At 40.8% G+C, this 20,025-nt stretch overlaps 1 protein-coding gene across 1 annotated transcript; it reads right to left on the bottom strand.

Moving 5' to 3' along the window:
- Positions 1 to 1,013: 1,013 nt before the first annotated feature.
- Positions 1,014 to 2,181, bottom strand: LOC106978130 (olfactory receptor 11A1-like). Its single transcript, XM_015075769.3, has one exon. It carries the CDS (start codon positions 1,965 to 1,967, stop codon positions 1,014 to 1,016), a length of 954 nt encoding a protein of 317 aa, XP_014931255.3. The 5' UTR covers positions 1,968 to 2,181.
- Between the last annotated feature and the right edge of the window lie 17,844 nt (positions 2,182 to 20,025).

Below are 20,025 nucleotides of genomic sequence, written 5' to 3'. Positions count from 1 at the left end.
TTTTTACTATCTCCACCGTTTTGCCTTTTTTCAGAATGCCCTACAGCTGGGATCATATAGTATGTAGCCTTTTCAGATTGGCTTCTTTCACTTAATTATACCTACTTACGGTTTCCTCCAAGTCTTTCAGATCTTGATAGCCCATTATTTTTTAGCATTGAATACTATTTCATTGTCTGCATGCACCATGGTTTATTTTTCCATTTTCCATTGAAGCACATCTTGGTTACTTCAAAATTTGGGCAATTATGAATAAAGCTTCTATAAACATCCATGTAAAGTGTTTTGTGTAGACACAAGTTTTAAGCTCGTTTCGGTAAATACCAAGGAGTGTGATTACTGGATTGTATGGCAAAAGTGTACTTAGTTTTGTAAGAAACTTCCAAACTGTCTTTTAAAGTGGCTGTACCATTTTGCACTCTTGCCAGCAGTGAATCAGAGTTCCGGTTGCTCCACATATTCACCAGCATTTGATGTTGTCAGTGTCCCAGATTTTGGCCATCTAATAAGTACATAGTAATCATCTTATTATTTTTAATTTTGAATCACAAGTGTAATTTTGTATTTATATATGTAGCTTTATGTTAGTTATTTGATTAATGTTTGTCATTAATCAAGCAAGGACTTTGGCAAGGACAGAAGCAAGGACTGCCTCTGCTTTTGTTTATTTTATCACCTATATGTAGTACAGTGCCTCGAGCATAGTAGACCTCAATGAATATTTGAATAAATGAGCAACCAGCCTTAGCAGCTCGTTTTGAGGCTGAGCTTTTACACAAAAGATGCAGGTCTACTGAAGATAATGGAGCAGAACCTGACCTATGTAGACCATTCATGGGACACCAGTTCACCTGAGGCTGTCAGAACTCAGCAGCATCCATAGCCATGCTCAGAGGTATCTGATCATCTGGCTTTAATAACTCCTGGGGTAGTTATTGCCTTTTATGTAGAATCTAAATTACTCAATCCAATTAATCATCCCTTGGGCAAATATAGAACTTTTCCTTTTTGCATCATCCAAGGAGGAAACTTGGCTTCTTACTCAAGCACATCTTCAGGGCTTCGCGGATGTCTCTGTTTCTCAGGCTGTAGATGATGGGGTTGAACATGGGTGTCAGGATGGTGTAGAGCAGAGAGAATCCTTTGTGCAAGAGCTGTGAAGAATTGGCTGAAGGCACGAGGTACGTGGCAATCAGTGTCCCATAAAACACCGTGACCACAGTGAGGTGGGAGGAGCAGGTGGAGAAAGCCTTTCTCCGCCCTGTGCCAGATGGAATTCTTAGGATGGCAACAAGAATGCAGGAGTAGGAGGCTGTGATGAGGAGAAATGGAACCAGAGTCACTGCAGAAGAGGTGGCATAAGCAATGGTCTCGGTCAGTGAAGTGTCCATGCAGGAAAGATGGACCAGAGGCGTGAAGTCGCAGAAGAAGTGATCAATTTCATTGGGTCCACAGAAGGTTAGTCTAGACAGTAGGACCATAGTAATTGCTGTGAGGAGGAAGCAGCAGAGCCAAGAACTGGAAGCCAGCATAATGCAAAGGGGGCCAGTCATGAGGATGGGATAGTGGAGAGGTTGGCAGATGGCCAGATACCGGTCATAGGACATCACAGCAAGCAAGAGACACTCTGTTGCAGCCAGGGATCCAAAGAAGTAGAACTGTGCCAGGCACCCAGCGACAGAGATAGTCTTCTGCTCAGCTATGATGATCAGCAACATCTTGGGGACGATGTTGGAGGTATACCAGATCTCTAGAAAGGACAAGTTCACCAGGAAGAAGTACATGGGGGTGTGGAGGTGATGGCTGAAAAAAACTAGCAGAACAATGAGGATGTTTCCAGAAACGATTAAGATGTAGAAAACTAAAAACGTCATAAAGAGGAAAATATTTAGCTGCCGGATGGAGGAAAATCCTCGAAGCACAAATTCTGCTATGGTTGTTTGGTTTTCCCAGGGTGGGATCACCATGCCTTTGCTTCCCTAGAGCACCCAGCGATAAGACATGCAAAGCACAGAAAGTTCTAGCTTACACATAGACCATGGGTTGACAGTGGATGATTTTCATTCCCCACTCAGGTTTTTGGAAGATTTTTTATTTGGGTGGAGGAGTATCTTCTTTTTTTCCCCCAAAACCTGAAATGGGAAAGAAAAGAATTTGCAATAAGCACTTGTGACTGCTTCAATCCCCCTTCTTCTCCTACCTATCTAGATCTTTTATTAATTTTTTTTAACTTTTATTCATTTTTGAGAGAGAAAGAGTGTGAGTGGGGGAGGGGCAGAAAGAGGGAGACACAGAATCTGAAGCAGGCTCCAGGCTCTGAGCTGTCAGCACAGAGCCCAGCACGGGGCTCGAACCTACAGACTGTGAGATCATGACCTGAGCTGAAGTCGGACGCTCAACTGACTGAGCTACTCAGGCACTTCTCCTCCCTATACGTATCTTCATTTCATCAGGAGCAATGTCAGGCTTCGGGGAAAGCAGGACATGGAATAAAGGGGAAGAAGAATACAAAGGGGAGGAAGGACAAAGTAAAAAGAAAGGAAAGGAAAATTATATGTTCTGTCATCCTGAATGCACTATGGTGGCTTGGGGAGTTATGTAAAGAAAAGAAGATCTAAAAGGAAGGTAGAAGTAGTAGAGAGTTTGTGAACTCTCAAACATTCCAGAGTTTGTGAACTCTCAGATGGACCTAGAGAATCAAGGACTCAGGACAAAGAACCCTTTCCCCCCTCCTCAAGTACTGGTTATGTGCAGAGAAACAGGCCCCATCATACCTAGTATGAATTTTTCTCCTTTTCAGCTTCTTAGTGACTTGAGAGATAAATTTCTTATTTCTGTTACCATTTCCATAGCCCGAGCAAGAGAAAATCAGGTGAGTGTGAGGTTTGAGATTCTCTTGATTCTGAGGTCAGTGCTTGTGCTGGTGTAATGCAGAGGCAGGAGTGTTTTTCACTCACAATTTGAAAAAGATAAAATCGGGTCATTAAAAAGATTTTATGTCGGGCAGCAGTAAATGGGAAAAGAAGATTCAGAACCAGGGGGGCCTAACGCATGGTGTGCGACCAGCCAATTGAGTGTAAGGTAGCCTCAGGTTCTTCTTTTGAATGAGATACAAAGGCCCAGGTCTCCTCCTCAATTCCATCTTGGTCTAAGCCATAGGCCCTCCCACGAAGTTCAAGATAGATAGAGAACCTGCTCAAGAAAGTCTGTTATCCTCAGAGCCTGAGGCTGCAACCATGTGACTATTCCCAACACCCTTGTACTGGATGTGTTACATTCTTAACATAGTTGTGGAAGGACCCTCCTGCTGCAGGTGGAGATGGGGAACCCCACATGCAGGGACAGAAAGTACTATGTGAGGGTAATAACGAAGTTGTCAGAGTAGCCGGAGAGTCCTATACAAAGTCCAGGGTGCTGCTCTGTAAGGGTCACATTTGAACAAGTTGTTTAACTTCTCTGAGACACAGTTTCTCATCTGTGAAATGGGATACCAGGAAGGAGAAAAACTTAACATGTGCCTAGCATGGGAAAAAAACATAAATACAAAGATTGTGAAATCACATTACTTAGGTTTACCAAGAAATTGCCTCTGCTTTGAAGAAAGCATTGGCAACAAATCCCAGTTTGTTTTGCCACATACTGCAGTGTTTGTGCATGTAATTTTGTGAGTAATTAAGCTCTTCCAGTGATCTCATATCATACTAACAGCTTTTGGCAGTACACGAGTTCCATTTTAAAATCGACCCAGTGTCCTACCATTCTGTGGGGCCCTAGTTTTCTAGCTTTCCACGTGGATCACAGAACTAACCTGGAACTTGCGGTGAGCGGTCGCCAGGACTGGTGATGCGCACTCTGAGCCCATTGAGTGTAGCACGGGGAAGGCACAGAGACACAAGTTCTCTCCGTCCCCTGCAAAACACAAATAAGGATCTGAGATGTCAGAAGGAGGGCTTCGGTTCTGAGAGCACAGCCAGACTCATGGATGTTGCTGCTATTGCTGCCGATGAGGACGTTATTACTCGATCCCAGGCACTGTCCTAAGTGCTGAAAAATGTAACTGTCATCACAACAACCCTCTGTTGGTGGGTTATTATCCTTACTTATTATTCACAGAGAAGTTAAATAACTTACCCATGGTCATCAGCTAGAAAGCGGCAGAGATGAGACTCAGATTTGCTCTCAATCCCTCACTCCTAACCATGAGCACTGCTGCTCAGGGGGCCGGAGTACATCGGCTAGTTTGCATAGTCTCACAGAGGCGGGAAGAGGAATGTTTCCATGAAGCAGCCTATCATACAGGTTTTGACTTCAGGGAGAGTGAGTTTGCCTTTGTCGTTGATGAGGGAGCCGTTCCAGAAAGGGTCACAAACTGACAACCTTTTCTACCTGTCTCCTGGACTTGCTTTCACACTGCTACTTTTATGCTCTTTCTCTATAATCTTAAAAAATCCGGTCAGTTTATTACCTTAAAAAAATCCAAGAACACTTTTGAGAATGTGCCCAGAGAATTATCACTTCCCTTCCACCAGTCAGTTGCATTTATGCTGCAGGACTGCTGCACCAACTGGATGCAATGCAGAGGCATGACGAAGGAGGGAAAGCCAGTGAAAGATAGGACAGAACTAACTAGCGAAGCCTTGTTGAGAGCACAGGCTCCAACGCTAAATAAATAGGCCTAGATTCCAATCCCTGCTCAACCACGAAGATATGTAGGCAAAGGCATTTTATAACCTTTAAGGGGAGAGGAACTCTGCTACCTCCAGGGGATGAAAATGAGGATTTATAGGGCAGCAGAGGTCGATGACACTGGCCTCCCTCCCCTAACATGCAGCCACTATCTCTTGCTCTGTCTCCTTAGCAGGGTGAGGAAATCGTGCCCCTATGTTAACTCTGCTTCTCTATGCTGCTGGACTCCACAGCCACAAGCCCAAACAACACAGTATGTCTGTAATTCGCGTTGGTACAGGGCTGGGTCCAGCGTAAGTGCTCAGTAAGTGGTAGAGCTTTCTTCCTTTCCCCTCCTCTCCTCTTCACCTCTTCCTCTTCCATTCCCTCTTTTTTTCCCAGTTATGTCAGCACAGTTAGTGCTACCTGAACATAGAAGATATCTGCTTCCCTTCACTAGAAGTGTTCAACAAGAATAAATTATGAGGACAATTAAAGAAGATGTAAGCATTGGAGAATTATTTGGATTTAATGAGTTTTCATGCCCCTTCCAAATGTGTTTCTAATTGGGAAACATTTCATTCCCCCAAGACACACACATACAGAAAGTTTGTAGGAAAGAGAAGAGGCTTATCACAAAGCAAAGTAAAAACAATACTCAGTGAATAATCACAGATTTTTCTGCCTTCACTAACAACAACAACAACAACAACAAAAAACCCCAAAAACATGGAGGGCAGGAAGTGACTCGGGTGCTCTCTGAATGGGATCCTTTCTCTTACCTGAATTCAGGCGTCAATCAACTAACCAATTAATTCAGCCAACATTTGGCTTATTGATAAGGGCTCTTGACTCTTGCTAGCTGCTCATTAATTCAGGTGAACAGTTGGTCAACCAGATAGACAAATAGTTTGATTCTGTTACTAACCTGATGATTGATTTAGTGTGCTAGGGAATTGTACCCCTGGCCTTATGTAGCAAAGAATAGACCCAAAACAGGAATCACTGAAGCGTATGCCAGCAGAATAGATGAGTTTTACCTGTCAGTGCCTCAGAGTGGTCCCCTCCTACTTTGTGGAGCCAGGCCATAGAGACAATGACATGTCTCTCTCCTTTGGATTCAAAGAATTGAGCTAAATATCTGGAATCCTGCTTTTATCCAGAAAGCTACCCCCCTGTGCACTTGCCAGAAACCTAAATTGGGGTTGTCTTTCCACATGAACCAAGGAGGCCAGTTGAATTTTGTCCCCATCTTTCAACCTTCCTCTGTGTAAACTTGAATTCCCTTTGTGGGCAAAGACATCACCTCCCCTGATCCTGGTGCTCATGGGCATTTCCCAAATGACTCTGCTGGGGAATTGCTGTTTATTTTGCAAATTATGTGAAACCAAGTAACCTTCACCTTAGAGGAAATCTCATTTTTTCCTTTGCTTTATATTAATCTTCTACTTAAAAAAAAATTTTATTTAAATTTTAGTTGGTTAACATACAGTGCAATATTCGTTTCAAGTTAATTTTCTACTTTAATGATGACTATTTATATTTATGTTACCTGTATAAAGAGGTTTAATTTAGTGATGAAAAATGCATGATTATGTTAGGCTTGGGGATAATGGATTAAAATAGTATTTTGAAAGGAATATTCAATTTTTTCTACCTTCTGGAAAAAAAAATTACTGTGCATTTCCTCATTGTATAGGCTTGGTAGAGAACTTAAACCAATATCTATGATAGTAAACATTTATTGTCAAAGCCATTAATTAGGATTCTAAAGAACTTGTGTCCTCCTTGATTCCTGTCATTTATTAAAAATTGTAACTGAGGCTGGCCCTGTTCTAAGAAATGTAAGTTTGTGATTGGCAACCTTCTGGAATTAAAGTGATCATCTACTGACAGCATTAACAGACTAAAGAGAGATTTGCTCAAGCTAACAAATTAATGCAGCTTGTTCAATAAGCATAACAAATAAAACAGTAAAATAATCAATGAATTGAAATGACCTCATTTGTTCTTCAGAACTGAAGTATTTTCTTTATGATATAGTACCCAAACTTCCTGAAACCTTGGTATCCACCACAGTTTGAACTCATGAATGAATACCTATCTGAATGTATGAGGCTTCTGGGTAGGCTGTCCTCATTGAAATCTACTAAGTAACCACTGTATGCTGGGCTTTGTGCTAAGCCTATAGTATCTGTAATCCTCACAATCCTTGTGCATATTGCCCATCATACAAATAAGGAAATCCAGGTTTTGAGAGATGAAGTGACTTGTTCAAAATTACCCAAGCAGAAGAATGTGAGGAGACTGGGATTGGACCAAAAGCTCCGAGAGGACAAAGCATGTCTATTTTCATCACTATTCTATCTGCCTGAGAGACTGGCACATAGTAAAATTTATAATAAATATATTAATACTTATAAATATTACAAATGTTTTATTAACACTTGTGAAATTTTGGGGGTACCTGGGTGGCTTGGTTCATTAAGGGACCTACTTTGACTCAGGTCATGATCTGATGGTTCGAGAGTTTGAGCTGACAGCTCAGAGTCTGGCTCCTGCTTCAGATTCTGTGCCTCCCTCTTTCTCTACCCCTCCTTCTCTCTCTGTCTCTCTGTCTCTCTCTCTATCAAAAATAAATAAACATTAAAAAATTACAAAATATATTTATAAAATTTTAATATAAAATATAAATAATATTTATAAATCAAATGAATAAATAGGTGAGCAAATGTCTGCCTTCAGATGCAGTGTTGTTTTTATTTTAACAAGCCCCTTCCTCCAAATTTCACAGGAGGTGAAATTTCATGGTACCATTACCCTGTCAAGTTAAAAAGGGGGTCTAGAGCAGGCAGTCTTTCCCTTGCTGTCCTGCCTGCTGCTCCCTTGCAGTATATTCGATAAACTTCTATCTCTTTTAAAAAAGGCAGGCGTAAGGGGCTCTAGTACCTGAATTGAGACTGAATAGGTAATGGAAGCAGTTCTTGGTGCCAGTATTTTTTTAATGTTTATTTATTTTCAGAAAGAAAGAGAGCATGTGAAGCAGGGGCAGAGAGCAAGAGAGAGAGAGAGAATCCCAAGCAGCCTCCACGCTGTCAGCACAGAGCCCCACGCAGGGCTCCATCCCACCAACTGTGAGTTCACGACCTGAGCTGAAATCAAGTGCTGAACACTTAACCAACTGAGCCACCCAGGCACCCCTAAAAATTTTCTTAAATGGAAAATTATACCTTAAAAAATAAAAGACCACTGATAAAAACAGCAAAGGTTATTTAGAACAAGACCATTTAGAGTCCCATTTCAGTATTTAAGTCAATTAGTTATTTTGCAGAAAGCCCACTTTACAATTTCTAAGAGGTTTTGAACCCATTTTCTACTTTTTAAAAGAAAAGATATTTATTTTTTGGCCATCAAGACACTGATCCAAAATTATTCAACAATACAAGCTTTGTAATAAATGAATTCAGTAAATTTACAGGACAAAAAGTTAACACACAGCAATTGGTTATGTTTCTATACACTAATAATGAAGTAGAAGTAAGAGAAATTAAGAAAACAGTTCCATTTACAATTGCACCAAAAGCATAAAATACTTAGGAATAGGAATAAACTCAGCTAAGGGAGTGAAAGACCTGTAATCTGAAAACTGCAAGCATTGATGAAAGAAACTGGAGATGACACAAACAAACGGGAAGATATTTCATGCTCCTGGATTGGAATAATTAGTATTGTTAAAATGTCCATACTACCCAAAGCAATTTATAGATTCAATGCTAGCCCTATCAAAATACCAACAGCATTTTTCACAGAACTAGAGCAAATAATACTAAAAGTTTTATGGAAACACAAAAGGCCCTGAGAAAGAAGAACAAAGCTGGAGGTATCACAATCCCAGATTTTAAGACATACTCTAAAACTATAGTAATCAAAACAATATGGAACTTGCACAAAAATAGAAACAGATCAATGGAACAGAATAGAGAGCCCAGGAATAAACTGACACTTACATTGTCAACTAATCAACGACAAAAGAGGCAAGAATGTAAAATGGGGGAAAGATAGTCTCTTCAATAAAGGGTGTTGGGAAAACTGAACAGTTACATGCAAAAGAATGAAACTGGGCCACTTTCTCACACCATACATAAAAATAGACTTAAAATGTATTGAAGACCTAAAGGTGAGACCTGAAACCATAAAACCCTTGAAGAAAACAGGTGCTAATCTCTTGGATGTTAGCCTTGGCAACATTTTTCTAGATCTGTCTTCTCAGATAAGGAAGATAAAAGCAAAAATAAAACTATTGGGACTACTCTAAAATAAGAGCTTTTGCACAGCAAAGCAAATCATCAACAAAATGAAAAGGTAACATACTGGATGGGAGAAGATATTCACAAATGATATATCCAATAATGGGTTAATATCCAAAATACGTAAAGAACCTACACAACTCAACACCAAAAAAGCAAATAATGCAATTAAAAATGAGAAGAGGACCTGAATAGATATTTTTCCAAAGAAGATATATAGATGACCAACAGACATGAAAGATGCTCAGTGTCAGTAATTATCAGGGAAATACAAATCAAAATCATGAGATATCACATTACATCTGTCAGAATGGCTAGAGTCAGAAACAAAACAAAACAAAGAAAAAATAGGAAATGACAAGTGTTGGCAAGAGTGTGAAGAAAAGGGATTCTTGTGCACTGTGGTGGAAATGTAAATTGGTGCATCCATTGTGGAAAACAGTATGGAGGTCTCTCAAAACATTAAAAATAATACCAGGACACCTGGGTGGCTCAGTTGGTTAAGCATCTAACTCTTGATTTTAGCTCTGGTCATGAGCCAAATGGGTCACACAGTTTGTGAGTTTGAGCCCCACATCCAGCTCTACATTGACAGTGTAAAGCAATAAAGACTACAAAGCATCAGAGAACATCATCAGAAACACCAACTCTACAGGTAACACAGTGGCACTAACTTCATATCTTTCAATAATCACTCTGAATGTAAATGGACTAAATGCTCCAATCAAAAGACATAGGGGATAAGAATGGATGAAGAAAAAATACATCTATATGCTGCCTCCAAGAGACTCATTATAGACTTGTAGATAGAAAGTGAAGGGATGCAGAACCATCTATCATACTGATGGACATGAAAAGAAAGCCAGAGCAGCCATACTTATATCAGACAAACTAGATTTTAAAACAAAGACTGTAACAAGAGACGAAGAAGGGCATTATATCTTAATTAAGGGGTCTATCCATCAAGAAGATATAACAAATGTAAATATTTATTCCCCCAACTTGTGACACCCAAATATATAAATCAATAACAAACATGAGGAAACTCATTGATAATGATACTACAATAGTAGGGGACTTAACGGACAGATCATCTAGGCAGAAAATCAACATGGAAGCAATGGTTTTGAATGACACACTGGACCAGATTGACTTAACAGATATATTCAGAAAATTTCACCCTAAAACAGCAGAATACACATTCTTCTCGAGTGCACATGGAACATTCTCCAGAATAGATCACATACTTGGTCACAAATCAACCCTCAACAGGTGAAAAAGATCGAGATTATACCATGCATATTTTCAGATCACAACGCTGTGAAACTTGAGACCACAAGAAAAAAATTGGAAAGCCCTCAAATACATGAAGGTTAAAGAACATCCTACTAAAGAATGAATGGGTTAACCAGGAAATTAAAGACAATAAAAAATACATGGAAGTCAGTGAAAAGTAAAACACGATAGTCCAAACACGTTGGATGAAGCAAGGGCAGTCCTAAGAGAAAAGTATATAAGCAATTCAGGCCTGTCTCAAGAAGCAAGAAGGGTCCCAAATACACAATCTAACCTTTCAGCTAAGGGAGCTGGAAAAGAAACAGCAAATAAAGGCTAAAGCCAACAGAAGAAGTGAAATAATAAAGATTAGAGCAGGAATAAATGATACAGAAACAACAACAAAACCCAGTAAAACAGATCATTAAACTAATTTGAAAGAATTAACAAAATTGATAAGCCCCTAGCTAGACTTATCAAAAAGAAAAGACAAAAGACATAAATGGATAAAATCATGAACAAAAGAAGAGATATAGCACCCAATACCACAGAAATACTAACAATTTTAAGAGAGTACTATGAAAAGTTATATGCCAACAAACTGGACAATCTGGAGGAAATGGACAAATTCCTAGAAACATACAAATTACCAAAGCTGAAACAGAAGAAATAGAAAATTTGAAGGGACTCATAACCAGCAAAGAAATTGAATCAGTAATAAAAAATCACCCAACTAACAAGAGTCCTGAGCCAGATGATTTCCAGGGGAATTCTACCAGATGTTTAAAGAAGAGTTAATACCTATTCTTCTTAAACTGTTCCAAAAACTAGAATGGAAGGACAGCTTCCAAACTCATTCTATGAAGCCGGCATTACCTTGATTCCAAAACCAGACAAAGAACCCACTAAAGAGTAAAATTACAGGCCAATATCCCTGATGAACATGGTTGCAAAAATTCTTAACAAGATACTAGCAAATCAAATTCAACAGTACATTAAAAGATTTATTCACCACAATCAAGTGGATTTATTCCTGGACTGCAAGGCTGTTCCAATATTTGCAAATCAGTCAACGTGCTACACCATATTAATAAAAGAAAAGCCAAGACCTCTATGAACCACTCAATAGATGCAGAAAAAGCATTTGACAACATATAGCAAACTTTCGTGATAAAAACTCTCAAGAAAGTAGGGATAGAAGGAACATACCTCAACATTATAAAGGCCATGTACAAAAGACCCACAGCAAATATCATCCTCAATGGGGAAAAACTGAGAGCTTTCCCCCTAAGATCAGGAACATGACAGGGATGTCCACTCTCACCACTATTGTTCCAATAGTACTGGAAATCCTAGCCTTAGCAATCAGACAACAAAAAGATACAAAAGGCATACAAATTGGCAAAGAAGAAGTCAAACTTTCACTCTTGGCAGATGACATCATACTCTGCAAAATCCAAAAGACTCCCCCAAAATCCCGCTAGAACTGACAACATGAATTCAGCAAAGTCGCAGGATATAAAATCATCGTAAAGAAATCAGTTGCATTTCTGTACACCAATAATGAAGCAGTAGAAAGAGAAATCAAAGAATCTATCCCATTTACAATTGCATCAAAAACCATAAGACACCTAGGAATAAACCTAACTAAAGAAGTAAAAGAGATCTGTATGCTGAAAACTATAGAAAGCTTATGAAAGAAATTGAATAAAGCAAAAAGAAATGGGAAGACATTCCATGCTCATAGATTAGAAGAATATATAATAAAACATCTATACTACCCAAAGCAATCTACACATTCAGTGCAATCCCTATCAAAATAACACTAGTATTCTTCACAGAGCTAGAACAAACAATTCTAAAATTTGTATGTGACCAGAAAAGACCCCGAATAGACAATGTTCAAAAAGGAAACCAAAGCTGGAGGCATCACAATTCCAGACTTCAAGCTGTATTACAAAGCTATAATCCTCAAGACACTATGGTACTGGCACAAAAACAGACACATAGGTCTTAGAACAGAACAGAGAACCCAAAAGTGGAACCACAAATGTATAGCCAACAACAAAGCAGAAAAGACAGAAAAGATGGTCTCTTCAGGAAATGGTGCTGGGAAAACTGGACCATTTTCTTATTCCATACACAAAAATAAACTCAAAATGGATGAAAGACCTAAATGTAAGTCAGGAAACCATCAAAATCCTGGAAGAGAATACAGGCAGCAACCTCTTTGACCTTTCCTGCAACAACTTCTTACTAGACATGTCTCCTGGGGGCAAGACAAACAAAAGCAAAATTGAACTATTGGGACCTCATCAAGATAAAAATTTGCACAGTGAGGAAACAATCAAGAAAACTAACATGCAGTCTATGGAATGGGAGAAGATATTTTCAAACAACATACCTGATAAAGGGCTAGTGTACAAAATCTGTAAAGAACTTACAAACTCCACACCCATAAGACAAATAATCCAGTGAAGAAATGGGCAGAAGTTCGGCATGAATAGACATTTCTCCAAAGAAGACATCCAGATGAAGGACACATGGAAAGATGCTCAACATCACTCATCAGCAGGGAAATACAAATCAAAACCACAATGAGATACCACCTCACACCTGTCAGAATGGCTAACATTAACAACTCAGGCAATGACAGATGTTGGCGAGGATGCGGAGAAAGAGGATCTCTTTTCCATTGTTGGTGGGAATGCAAGCTGGTGCAGCCACTCTGAAAAACAGTATGGAGGTTCCTCAAAAAATTAAAAATAGATCTTTCCTACAACCCAGCATTTGCACTACTAGTTATTCATCCAAAGGATACAAAAATGCTTGTTCAAAGGGGCACATGCACCCCAATGATACAGCAGCATTATCAACAATAGCCAAATCATGGAAAGAGCCTAAATGTATATCAACTGATGAATGGATAAAGAAGATGTGATGTGTGTGTATATATATATATATGTATATATATGTATATGTACATATATATATACACACACAATGGAAAATTACTTGGCAACCAAAAAAAAAAAAATGAAATCTTGCCATTTGCAACAACGTGGATGGAACTAGCATGTATTATGCTAAACAAAATAAGTCAGAGAAAGACAAATATCACACGATTTCACTCATATGTGGAATTTAAGAAACAAAACATGAACATAGGGGGAAAGAAGGAAAAATAAGATAAAAACATAGAGGGAGTCAAACCAGAAGAGACTCTTAAATACAGAGAAAAACTGAGGGGCAATGGAGGTATGTGGGTGGGGGGGGATGGAGTAAATGGGTGATGGGCATTAAGGAAGTCACTTGTTGGGATGAGCACTGGGTGTTATAAGTGATGAATCACTGGGTTCTACTCCTGAAGCCAATACTAAACAGTACGTTATGTAACTTGAATTTTAAAAAGTAAAAAAAGAAAAGAAAAGAAAAAGAATACCATCTTGCCATTTGCAGCAACATGGACCTAGAGGGTATTATAATAAGTGAAATATGTCAGAAAGAGAAAAATAAATGCCATATGATGTCACTTATATGTGGAATCTGAAAAACAAAAAGCAGAAACAGACCCATAAATACAAAGAACAAACGTGTGGTTACCAGGGGGGTGAGGGTATAGGCAAAATTGTGAAGGTGTGGCTTCCAATAACAGGCTTCCGATTATGGAATGAATAAGTCATGGGGAGAAAAGATACAACATAGGGCATATAATCAATTGTATTGCAATAGTGTTGCATGGTGACAGATCACAGCTACACTTGTGGTTAGCATAGCATATATTTATAGACTTGTGGAATCACTATGTTGTATATATGAAACTGATGCGACATTGTCAACTTTAGTTCAATAAATAAAAAGGAATACAAGCTTTAAGTATGTTCTGCAGCTGGTACAGATTCAGCTAAATACTTCAGACTTTCAACTTGTATAGCATGGCATAAGAATTATAACTCTAATCCTTTGACTTCAAAAGGACTTAAATTATAATTTCTATATACTGTAAGTCTTAAAAGGTGAAAAATTCTAAAAAGAACATTAAAAGTGTTAAAATAAAAACATTTTTGAGCCTCATGTGTTCACTTCAGTTATTCAACATGATTAGGAATGTAACTTTGTGGCTATAAGAGAAAATTAATTATACGTTTGGCTGCCTTTTACTTTTTCTTTTTTGTTTCCATTGTCCCCATTCTTAAGAACCCCAAGCCCCATTCTATCTCAGAGACTTTGTAATTGTTGACTCTGCCTAGACTGCTGTTTCTGTGTCGATGTGTTGGGTATTTTTATTTAAGTTCAATTTATTTGTTTACTTGGTTATTGGCAGTCTCCCCTACAAGACTAATTCTACAAGAGCAGTGAACTTTCTGTCTTGTCTGCTGCTGTATCCCAGTGCAGACAACTGTGTATCTGCATTTAGTAGATAATAGCTAGCACATAGTACATAATAACTATGTGCGGTACTAAAAAGAAAGAGTGGCTCCAAATGGAGTCACTTGTGCTAAGCCCCACCAAGACTTAATACCTAACCTAACTGCAGTTTTAGCCTCTCTCAGGAGTGGAGTTTTAAACCAATCAGACTGGAATTTCCTGATCAGCACTAGTGAGGTCATCTGATAAGATCCCCTGCTTTTCCCCTACAGAAAGATAACCTTGCCTGAAACAATTCTTTCTTTTCTTTTGCTAATAACCTCTTTGCCCTGCCCCATTTCTGACTATAAAATCCTTCCATTTTATACGGCTCCTCAGAGCTCCTTTTTATTTGCTAGATGGGATGCTGCCTGACTCAGGAATTGTTGAATAAAACCAATAAGATATTTAAATGTACTCAGTTGAAATTTTTTTTGTTTCACAGATTGTGCCAACAATGGGATCCAAAGCAAACTTCTGATGGTATTTGGAGACAATGAGAAACACAGGTGTGGCACCCTGTCAACCTTGTGAACTCACTGTCTTTCTCACTATTTATGAGGGTCATGGGTAAGTTTTCTTGGTTCTGAGCTCTGCTCTCTTTCCATCAAGCTCCTGATCTAATCGGCTTTCTGGTCAGTGTCCCATTTGATTGGAAACCCCAGACCTTGGTTATGTCCCCAGAATCCCAGATTTCATGTTGGAACTGCTAGTGGCAGCCATAGTTTCCCACTTGTTTGGAATTGGTTCACAGTCCCATTTGTTGTAGTCTGCTGATTCAATCCTTTTTCTCGGTCCAAAGTTCTACAGGACTTGTTGGTGGTTATGTTGCATCCACACGACTCCTGAAACAGAATGCTACAGGCACCAGTGACAGTCACAACAAAATTTACTGCAATGAGAGGCAAGGCCAACCGATCGGGACTGACACTCTTGATCAGAGTGCGGTCTCGAGAGCCAGGGTACAGAGTTTTTATAGCCAACCACATCGTCTGATCATCACCTGGGGACAGAAGAAAGGAATAGTTCCCAGGTGGGGGTGGAACCAGTTCAGATACGTCCTTGCCCCAATCCAATCAAACACTAAACCAGTTGATTTCCCTTAAACTTTTGTTCCCTTGATTGATAGGACAAGGCTGTTATCTCTTAATCTACAGTGTTAAAACAAAGCTGTTATTTCTTAAGGCTACAGGTTAGCCCTACACTACAATTTAACCCTTACATTTCCCTTTTCTTGTCCGTGAATCAATCCCTTGATTCATCATTAGGAACTAAGGGGACATAGTTGGACCTAATCATCATAATTTTTATTTCACCAACTCACCTCTTGACATACTGTACTAACCAATTGATAATGCATGGGCCCATAGTTAACCTAAGAAGTAACAATAGCAGTGGCCCAGCTATGGTGGTGAGCAGAGATGTGAGCCAGGGGACCAAGAGTGATACCAATTATTGCTGGCCTCCCTGGCACGTTCCCTGGCTCTAAGATTGTTCCTTACTAAGCTGAGAGTGTCTCGAATTGCTCCGGAATTGTTGGCATGGGACACTATGCACCAACCCTGCCCTTGGAGGTCCCCTAGGGTTAAAATTGGTTGCGAACCCCAAGGGCACAATGACATCATACATTCGGAGGCCCCAAGTGTGGCCGGTATCCCAGAATGAGGAGAAAGTAGATGAGCTGGTGTTGGGTTACATTTTCCTTGGGCCTCACATTGGGGGTTCGGGGTTCTAAGGAGAGTAATTAGGGGGTCAAGGTCCCGTCCTGTTAACCAGGGGGCTAGTGTCTCACAACCCCTTTTGGCATAGTGGTATTGACCCTCTCCTTCACATTCATTTTTTTTCCTATCTGCATCTTAAGCAAATTTCCCTCTAGTGCCCTATTTCCACATCCGTAATTGTTCTCCCCAGCGTTCCTGAGAGCTCTTGCCCAGGTTTGCAACCCCCATCCTTCTCCTACCAGGTCACACAGGTCGGACAAGAAACAAGGCATAGTACGAGAGGCATTAGACGTTACCACCTTCCGTGTGACAATGTCTGAGTTCCCATTGGTATGGCCAAAAAGGCAAGGGCTGCAGTTCTGCACCGTCTCCCAAGCTTATTATACAAACCCAGACAATTTTTCCAGCATCAGTCTTATCTTTAAAGGATCCTCTGGGTGCCTTTTGACCTTCCATCGCTGTTCGTTCTTTGGCCCCATATCAGTCCTGGGTGTTTCCACCTCCACGCAGTTTTTCTTAACCTGAGAGTGATGAATCCAGGTTCGGACGCCGTCTATGTTCACGGCCGTTGATGTAGTCAGGATCACAGTGTGCAGTCCTTTCCAGTGCGGCTCCAGGGTTAGCTCGTGCCTCTTGACTCAGACTAAGTATCCTTTACCATGTCAGTTTAAGATGAATCATAAGTTCAAGGTTCAAAATCTCTACATTTCAATTCTCTTAAAACTATGGTAGAGATTACTAAATGAACGTCCAGCACAAATATAAATTAAATATCATTACTGACGCAGCGAGACTTCATTCTCTTAAAAATGAAACCCATAAAGGAAAATGATCCCATTCTGCACAGCGTTCTTTCCCCAGAAAGAACCGTGACTCAACAAAACCACATTTTAACAACATGAAGATCTTGTTATTATAAATTTCAAAGCAAAATGGAGGAATCTCCACATAATATTTATAACCTTCAAAGTACAATATTAATACGTGTCTGTCAGTTAGAAATAACAGCAGTTTGTTAGGCTACAGGGTTTAACATAAAACCAATTTGCAAATGTGAAAAGCAACAGTGGTCCAATATTCACCATTACACATGAATCTGTTTCTTAAAATAACACCCAAACATGCCACAATCACTATAACAATAAACTACAAGATTTCCTGAACAGAAATGGTAGGACCCCTGAATGTTTTACAGTGAATATGAGGTAAAAGGGCAAAAGGCAGAACATCAACCCAATTTTCACCAGTCTCAAGGGACAATTTGGTTAAGGTCTCCTTTAGAGTCCAATTCATCCTTTTCCCAATGCTCGCTTGCGGTACCTGTGCCGTGAAGGCTGGGCCATTGTCCAATCCTACGCTCAGAGGCAGTCCGAATCTAGGAATTAGTTCATTTAATAATTTCTTAACTGTGACCTGAGCCGTTTCTGATTTAGTGGGGAATGCCTCAACCCACCCGGAGAAAGTGTCCACAAAAACAAGCTGATACTTGTATCTGTATTTCCCTGGTTTAATTTCAGAAAAATCTACTTCCCAAAATCGGCCTGGCTCAGTTCCTCTATCTCTTTTAGCTTCCGAAACCTTCTTATTTGCACCCTGATTTACTTGGGCGCAACTTACACATCTTTCAACCATCTCCTCGATCTTTTTTCCCAGCCCTTGCATCCTGAACTTTTTCCGCACCAATTCCGCCATCTTTGCTTTTCCCAGAGGAGTCCCTTGGTGGAGCAGACGCACCATGCGTTGCCCAAGTGCGGCGGGTAAGAGTATCTTACCTTCAGGATCCTGAAACCACTTTCGTCCCGGTATCATACTTCCCCCTTTTCTTGAAATCCACTCCAAATCTTTAGGAGTATAATTGGGCTCCGGCGGAAGCAGGGGGTCTATCAAGATCCGTAGTGCCAAAGCACTTTTACTTTCAGTTAGGGCAGCTTCCCAGGCTGCCACATCAGCCAGGCAGTTTCCGACTGCCTCTAGAAAGTTGCCTTTTTGATGTCCTGGGCTGTGAATGATCGCGAGTCTCACAGGTTCCCAGATGGCTGTTACAAGGTCTAGAATTTCGGCTTTATTTTTGATGTCCTTGCCCTCCACCGTGAGGAGGCCGCACTTGGATAGATGGACCCGTGCACATGCTCAGTTGCAAAGGCATAGCGGCTACCCGTATAAATATTAACTGACTTGTTTTTTCCGAGTTTCAGGGCTTTAGTTAGCGCAGAAGAGCTCTGCACGCTGGCTGAGGTTGGGTCTGTTGGCAGGGGAAGGGTCTGTTGCCATAAAACCTCGAGGTCTGTCGTAACCGCAGCATCGGCATCCCTTTGCCCTTGAAACACAAAATTACTGCCATCTGAAAACATGTTGATATCAGGATCCTGTAGGGGAATGTCCATGAGATCGGGGCAGAGGGACGAAACTGTCACTAAGGTCTCTGGGCAAGAATATAGAGGGGGACCTAGTCCTTCAGGCAGCAAAGTAGCTGGGTTTAAGGCTGCGGGGGCACAAAAACGTATCCAAGGCTGGTCGAGCAGCAATGCCTGATACTGGGTAATCCGAACATTTGACAGCCACCGTTCTGGGGGAGCCCACAGTAAGGCCTCCACTTCATGGGGCCCTGTAACAGACAACATCTGTCCCAGGGTTAGTTTATCTGCGTCTTTGACTAGTAGCGCAGTGGCAGCTATCTGTCAAATGCATGTGGGCCACCCGGAAGCAACTGGGTCTAGCCTTTTGGATAAATAGGCCACTGGTCAGCACCAAGGTCCCAGGCGCTGAGTCAGAACTCCCTTGGCTACCCCTCCCTTTCTTGGCTACAAACAAATGGAATGGCTTAGTGGGATCTGGCAGGGCCAAGGCCGGTGGGGTCATGAAAGCCTCTCGTAAAGCTTGGAAGGCTTTAGTTCAAGTCTCCCCCCATGTGAAGGACTCCAGAGACCCCTTGAGAGTGGCATACAAAGGGGCTGCCAGTTCAGCAAAGCCAGGTATCCATAGTCTGCAGTAGCCTGCTGCCCCAAGGAACTCGCAGACTTGTTTGTGAGTTTCAGGCTGAGGAATATCGAGTATAGCACGAATTCTTTGTTCACCGAGATAGCGCTTAACCTTTTTTAATGTTGTAACCTAAATACATGACCGCAGTGCAACAGATCTGCGCTTTTTTGGTTGACACTCGGTATCCCAGTTTTTGCAGAAGACTCAAGAGTTCCTTGGTGGTGCTCAGGCATTCTGAATGAGAGGGGGCCACCAGCAAGATATCATCAACATACTGCAACAGAGTTACCTGCGGTTTGGAGATTTGAAATGGTTCTAGATCCTGGTGCAGGGCTCCATTAGAAAGAGTAGGGGAGTTTTTGAATCCCTGGGGAAGTGGCGTCCAAGTGAGCTGTCCGGCTTTTCCCTCTTCAGGATCAGTCCGTTCAAATGCCAACAGTGGCTGGCTCTGTGGGGCCAGTGGGATGGCAAAGAAAGCGTCTTTTAAGTCCAGAACTGTATAATACACCTGAGAAGGGGGAAGCAGACTAAGGAGAGTATATGGGTTGGGTATAGTGGGATGAATATCCATTACTCTGGTGTTTACTGCTCTCAGGTCTTGAACTGGCCGAAAATCGGATGAGTTAGACTTTTGGACAGGGAGAAGTGGAGTATTCCATGGCGACTTGCAT

The sequence above is a fragment of the Acinonyx jubatus genome, chromosome C1 (assembly GCF_027475565.1).
Source record: "Acinonyx jubatus isolate Ajub_Pintada_27869175 chromosome C1, VMU_Ajub_asm_v1.0, whole genome shotgun sequence".
In the NCBI taxonomy this organism is placed as follows: Eukaryota; Metazoa; Chordata; class Mammalia; order Carnivora; family Felidae; genus Acinonyx; species Acinonyx jubatus.
The sequence above is the reverse complement of the archived record's forward strand: the minus strand, read 5'-3'. Positions and strand labels throughout refer to the sequence as shown.

Bases quoted from the DNA above. Each gene is read 5' to 3' on its own strand.
- LOC106978130 (XM_015075769.3), bottom strand. From the start codon at position 1,967: ATGGTGATCCCACCCTGGGAAAACCAAACAACCATAGCAGAATTTGTG.